General features: G+C 46.8%; 1 protein-coding gene across 1 annotated transcript; it reads right to left on the reverse strand.

Moving 5' to 3' along the window:
- Positions 1 to 5052: 5052 nt before the first annotated feature.
- Positions 5053 to 6912, reverse strand: LOC123271832 (trichohyalin-like). Its single transcript, XM_044738349.1, has one exon. The coding sequence runs from the start codon at positions 6910 to 6912 to the stop codon at positions 5053 to 5055; it is 1860 nt and encodes a 619-aa protein (XP_044594284.1).
- Positions 6913 to 7140: the final 228 nt, after the last annotated feature.

The raw sequence follows: 7140 nt of genomic DNA on the forward strand, positions 1-7140 counted from the left end.
AATTGATTCAACAGATTACATCGATTTCAATCGAATTACATTTTTCCTTATATTTCAACGTCGAAAAATAATTTTATACAAACATAATTATTTATTTTACCAAAATTATTTCCCCATACTAATTTAATTTCCTGGGATTCTAGAAAAATAATTAATTGGATATTTCGAATTTATTCAAAATATTTTAATCAATTAATTATTTCAGATAAAGTAAATTTTTGTTCTTTGAAAGAACAAAATTATAACGTCGCGGTTTCGCTTATATCAGCTCGGCGATTTTATCGCGAGCGAACAGTCGACGCCATCTATCGCGCGATGGCAAACTACTAAATTCCTTTTTCTAATAGTCGTCCTTTGAAATAATTTTAAATCAAAGAAATAATTGTAAACAAAAAAAAATCATATACAGATTATTATTGTTAATAATAATCGCCGTAAACAAATAATAAAGTTGTAAACGAAACTTGTCAAATTAATTGTTTCAATTATTTCGAACGACGTTTTAACCGTTAATTAAATTAATAATCTTTCATTAATACTTTTAACTAAACAATTAAACATAATAATAGTTACAATAGTAATAATAATAATTAACTATAAATAAAATAATTAAACTCATGACAAAAATTAAACATATATACATAAATGCCGTGGCACGGCAGTCGACGCGGTCGCGGTAGCGATGGCTCGCTCCATCGCTTGCTCGGTCCGTCGATTAGTCCCATGCCGGCGGCCTCACTGCACGCGACACCCCTTCGCCTCCCTGCTCCTAATACCTTCTTCACACCCCTCTTTCTTTACAAAGAAAAGTGGTGAACTTCGTTTGCCACTTTTCGTCTTGTATTTTTCTTGTTACTTCTTTATTTCTGGCTCAAGCTGCCCTGTAGTTTGGCCAGCATGTCGTGAGCAGTAGTTCCCGTCGATACTATAGTCGGTGATGACTGATTACGTGTCTGAACCACCTGATATAGTCGTAGTTTCTGGATCATACGCCTTGAATCGGCGTCTCTTCTGATGTGGAAGGAACGGTTGACTTCTAACTTGGTCTAGCGGCGTCAGAGTTGCTAGCAACTGCTCCAACGTCTGCGGCGGTCGTTTCCGTGGTCGTTTGAAAAGATCTCCTGGTTTGTCTTCGAATTCATCCGGGTAATCCATCAATAATGGTGCGTCGTCGTGTCGAACCCAACTGGGTAAACAGGCCACCTTCGAGGTGACCGCTGTCGTAATTGTCAAGGGATTGCCTTGGCATGGACTTTGTTCGTCTCGGAGATCCGAGTGGACGGCGCTGTGAATGGTCTCCGGTTCCTTGGTGATCAGGATCTCTTCTAACAGGCGTGCTTCTTCTTCCACTGTTTCCGTCGGTGGCTGTAGCTTCCTCGGTCGAGTCCATACGAATCCAGGTTTAGTTGGATCGTACGGCTCGGGGGCTGGTACTATCCGGATCTTTCCGGGCAGCATTCGGTTTTCTACGATTGAGATCTTCGGTCGTTGAAGTCTCTTCGTCTTAGGTTCTTGTCTGGTCTGTTCGTTTGGTTTGTCGAGGCCCTTCCACTGGCGTGGACCTGGACTGGCTGAGCCGAATAGCTCCAACATTTTCTCGCAGCGTTGTCGAGCGAGTCGAACTCGTCGAACGTCGTGACTTGCGATTATGGTAGCGGTGGGGACGTGGGGGTCGTTCTTCAAAACTTCCTCGAGACGTCGAACTTCTTCTTGAAATTCGCTGATCTTCAACGGCTCCATCGTCTACGAAATCGTCGAAAAAATGTCTTAAAACTAGTAGGCATTCAACATACTTTATCATACCCGCGTTATTAAAATAAAGAGGTTCAGTGAATCTACGAACTTATTATTTTAATTTACCTTTTTACTCTTTTCGTCGCGTTCGGCTAATTTCAAATCGGGGCCCACGACTCTACAACTAATTTCGCTAACCCGCGCTTTGTTCTCGATCGAGTTACGCGAGCATTCTCGTCGGGTTCCTCGGTCGTCTCAATTGGCTCAATAGCCGGGGGTTCTCGATGATCTTTGACCTGCTCACTACCCTCGTGGCAAGGTTTCAGATCCTTAATGTGCGCTGTATACGTTCTCCCGTTCTTTTCTAGTTCGTACACTGACGGTCCTACTACTTTCGAGACTACGAAGCCCGTGGAAAACTTATTGGCCAGCTTGGCTGAAAAGTTGTCTCCTGCGAAAGACAAGTGGTGTTCTCTACGACTCACCAAGTCTCCGACTTCAGGTTGCCACGATCCTCGTTTCTTATTGTAGTATTTAGCCTGTCGCTCGTATGCCTGTGCTAGATTTACATTTACTAATTCCATCGTCTCTTTTAAAGATTTCGCCGCCTTATGCGGGTCGTGTTGCTCGTGTGTACCTTCGTCGCTCAATGCCCTTACCGATAAAGGAGGCATAATCTCGCGTCCGTAATTTAAATACGCTGGTGAGAACTGCGTTGCGTCGTGTTTCGCCGTGTTATACGCGAACATTAATTCCGGTAGCAGTTTATCCCACGTTTTCTGACTTTTCTCAACGAATTGGGCAATCATTGTCCCAATTACGCGATTCGTGCGTTCTACAGGGTTGCACTGAGGTGAGTATGGTGGGGTTTTCACGTGTTGGATATGGAATCCTTGTAATAGCGAAGTGAACTCTTTGCTTACGAATGGGGTTCCATTATCCGTGATGACCGTGTCGACTCGCCCAAAGCGCAGTAAAACTTTATCTTTTAGGACCTTACTAATCGCATCGGCCTTCTGATGGCGTAATGGGTGTGCCTCGATCCATTTCGTGTATTTATCTTGAAATACCACGATATACGCCATTCCGCTGGTCGACCTAGGTTTTGGGCCGATGATATCCGCTGATACCACCGCCCAGGGTCTGGTAGCCGGTATAGTACCCATCGGAGCAGACGGGGGGTGCTGTGACGGCTTAAATTCCTGACATTTGATACATTGACGGACGTACTCGGTAATCTCGGCGCGCATTTTTGGCCAATAATAACTACGTGAGATCCTCGCGATGGTCTTTGCAATACCTCCGTGTCCACCGGTCGGAGCGTCGTGATTCTCGTGCAGAACTTGTCGTCTGCCTGCATCTGGGATGCATAACTTCCAAACGTCTCCTCGATCCGTGTAATCGAGACTGTGATACGCGTGTCGGTACAAAAGACCATTCTTTAAACAGTATTCTGGATACTTCTGTGGGTCATTTTCAACACCCTTTTAACGCGTTCGTACCACGAATCTCCTAGTATTAAAGCGTCGATCACGAGCTCGGCTTCGTGGTCATCGGCTTCTTCAATGTCGGCCTTTTCCGGTTGACTACGTGACAAAGCGTCGGCCACTTTGTTCCATTTTCCCTTTCGGTATACGACGTTGAAATCGTATTGCTGCAAATACATATTCCACCTAGCTACTCTACCGCTCGGGCTTTCCATCGTACGCAACCATTTTAACGATTGGTGATCGGTGATTACCGTAAACTCATATCCCTCGAGATACGGCCTCATTTTCTGTATCGCCCAAACGACGGCTAGGCACTCTTTCTCGGTCACGGAGTAATTTCGCTCCGCTTTGTTCATCCCTCGACTTGCGTACGCGATAACTTGTTCTTTCCCGTCGTCTTCCTGCGTCAACACCGCACCAAGTCCTTCGTTACTCGCGTCGGTTTGTAGTGTAAATCTCTTATTAAAATCCGGGGGAGTTAACACCGGCGCGGATTTTAAATGATCTTTCAAAGTGTCGAAAGCCGTTTGCTCTACTTCTGTCCATCTCCAACGTTTCTTTTTCTGGAGTAAAGAAGTGAGTGGCTTAGTTCGGTCAGCACAGTTCGGGATGAATCGTCGGTACCATGAAACCATTCCCAAAAACTGGCGTAATTCTTTCGTCGTTCGTGGTGGAGCGATCTCGGTGATTGCTTTCACCTTTTCTGGGTCCGTGTGAATCCCATGCTCGTCGATAACGTGCCCGAGATAGATAACTGACGTTTCCAGGAAACGACTTTTCTCGTGATTAATCTTCAGATTCGCGGCTCTGAGACGTTCTAGCACCTTTCGCAATGTCTCCATGTGGTGTTCGAGACTTTCGCCGAGTACAATAATATCGTCTAAATATACTACGACGTAAGGTTCTAAATCGACCCCTAAGACTTCGTGCATAGCTCGTTGAAATGTCGCGGGTGCCGAATGTAACCCGAAAGGCATCACGCGGAATTGAAATAAACCTCGCCCAGGAATTGTGAAGGCCGTAATTGGTTTACTCTCGTCGTCCAGTGGTATTTGCCAATACCCGCTCTTTAAGTCAATCACGCTTTTATACTTAGATCCTCGCAATTTATCCAATGAAGCATTTACCTGGGGAATCGGAAATGCATCCTTCTCGGAGACATCATTTACTTGTCGCAGATCGACGCAAAAGCGATATTTTTGGTCTTTTTTTCGAACCATCACGATCGGCGAGCTCCAAGGACTGCTAGACGGTTCTATGATGCCATCCTGGAGCATTTTGTCTACTTCATCGTTCATAATCTTTTGCATTTTCGGATTTTTCGGATAATAACGTGATTTGATCGGTTCCGTGCCGGGTTTTAACTTAATTCTATGAGTCGCGCAACGAGTTGGACCTTTTACTCCTTCATCGAGCTTGAGTAAAGCTTTAATCTCTCGTCGGGCGGTCTCAAGATCGTATTTGACGTCGAGGGTATGACACTCGAACGTATCCTGCTTACGTAATAACTGGTAACCCATTTTGCTCAGGTTATCGACTCCCAGGAGCATATCGTTCCTATACGACGGAATAATATGAAACGGTAACGTGTAAACTTGGCCTGACTCGGTTATCGCGATCCATGCGGTGCCGGTAGTTTGCACTACATGGCTTCCCAAACTTGATCCTTGTATCGGCGTTGGGTCATACTTTGTAAATAGCCCGTTATTTTGTACAAAAGCCCATGTAGCTGGCGAAATTACAGATGCCGTCGCGCCAGTATCCATTAACGCGTGGATATCTCTTCCACCAAGCTCGATTTTGGCGAAAGGTCGTTTATCTCCTACTCTTACTGCTGAGGGGTTGTACTGCTGCTGGGCTTCGACGCGGTTGTTGTCGCGGCGTTGTCCTTTTTGTTCATCTGGGGCTTGGCTCCCGATATTTGTGAGTCTTGACGGTCTCCGGGTCGACTCTGGGAGCTGGTGTCGACCCTCGCGGCGTTTCCCCGCCACGGGCAGCAATCGTAGGTCCACGTGCCCATTTTACCGCACCGTGAGCAGAATTTAACTCGTTGGTTCGTGCATTGGGGTTGTCGGTGACCTTTCTGCCGACAGCGCCAACAATGCTCTCGCCAATCGTACTCTAAAATCTCTAACGACGAGGCTGGTTTCGTCGTTTTTCCTGTAGCCGGCTTCCCGGCGTTAATTTTTCCGACTGCTGGCTTATTACTAGGCTGCGATTGCCCCTTTTCCTGAGCCACAAGTTGCTCAAACTCGCCTGCCAGACGCAACAGCTCTGGAACGTTGGTGAACTCTGTTCGCTTAATATACCGACGGTATTCGGGTCTCAAATTTTGATACAATCGCGCTAACTTGGCCTGCGGAGTCATTTGGCCGTGTCGGCGCATAAGTGTCTGTAGACTGGTCGCATACTCTTTTGCTATCTCGGTCTCCTTCTGCACCCGGTTTCTAATTTGTTCTTCGAGTTCGATCTCCCGGCCCGGTGGCAGAAAAAAAGATTTTAAATCTGACGTGAAGTCTTCCCACGACACCCAGTCTCTCTTGTTGTTTCGGTACCAGTGTATGGCTTTCTCGCGGAGAAGCATGGGAATGCAGTGGACTAGCTTGTCCTTCTGGAACCCGTAACTCTCGGTCAGCTCGTCGATACGCTCGATGAAGTCTAAGACGTCGCGCTCACCGTTGAAAGTAACGCCCCACTTTCGCACTAAGTCTCTCGTTCGGAATTCGTCGTTCTCTCTCGGCAATGCCGCCGGTACAATCATGCCCGGGTTTTGTGCTGCCAGATTGGCTTGCCTGTCTAATTCTATTTCACGTCGTACTTGTTCCGTGATTTCTCGTCTCAAACGTTCTCGAGTCTCACGCTCCTCTCGTTCTCTTTGCTCGCGTTCACGTCGTTCTTGCTCTTGTCTCATTTCTCGTTCTCGTCTCGCCTGTACCTCCTGTTCTGACTCCAGTCTCCCGTTTTCCGGGTCGCGTAGCCTTCTAGCATCGATCTCTTGTCTTATTTGTTCCGTAATCTCGCGTCTTAGTCGTTCTCGTAGTTCTCGATTCTCCCGCTCATGTGTTTCGCGCATCGCTTTTTCTCTCGCTTCGCGTTCCTCACGTTCGCGTCTCTCCTGTTCTTCCCGCTCTCTAATTTCTCGTTCTCGGGCCTCACGTTCCTCTCTTTCTTTCAGCTCACGCGCTTCTCTCTCCCGTACTTCTTGTTCTCGTGCTCTTTGTTCCTCGAGTTCCCGTCGTTCGCGCTCGACTCGGCGCTTTTCGCGGTTCTCTCGCTCTATCTTCTCCCTTTCCTTCCTTTCCAACTCCTCTCGAACCTCGTTCTCGAGTTCCCGACGTAACTCAGCTTCACTAGCTTCTTGTTCCCGGGTTACTCTCGATTGAGCGTCTTCTTGAGTCTCATCGTCGTCTATCGGCCGTAGTTCTTTGTCCGAATCGCTTTCCCCCTCATTTTGCTCTACTTCTAGCTCGGACCGATCGAGATCGTCCAACAATAGGTCGTATATGCCTTCTTGACCCGCATTCGCGATCTTTGTTTTATTCAACTGGGCTCTCAACAAGATTCGCAACTCTGTTAGAGTCGCCCTCGATTCGAATGACACGTTGTACTTTTCCAACTCTTTGATAACGTCGGCTTTTCGTAACGACCAAAGCCACGTTTGGGAACCCGTCGCCGCTCCCGAAGCCATCTCAAAAAACAATTAAATTTCCACGACCTTTAACAATTGAAAAAGATTATTGGACCTCCGTTTGAAATAGCCGTTCGCATCGCGGTTTACTAAACTCGTACCTCGTTACCAAAAACAAAAACCTGTCCCTGTTCGAGCGCCATAAAAATTTGTAACGGGTACTTTCTGGCTCATTTTACCCCCGGCTCGATTTAGCTCGCCGGAGTCCAGGATTCTAACGAGGGTAAT

This window comes from Cotesia glomerata, linkage group LG1, assembly GCF_020080835.1.
Source record: "Cotesia glomerata isolate CgM1 linkage group LG1, MPM_Cglom_v2.3, whole genome shotgun sequence".
Taxonomy (NCBI): Eukaryota; Metazoa; Arthropoda; class Insecta; order Hymenoptera; family Braconidae; genus Cotesia; species Cotesia glomerata.

Excerpts from the sequence above, each read along its gene's own strand:
- LOC123271832 (XM_044738349.1), bottom strand. The coding sequence starts at position 6,912 with ATGGCTTCGGGAGCGGCGACGGGTTCCCAAACGTGGCTTTGGTCGTTA.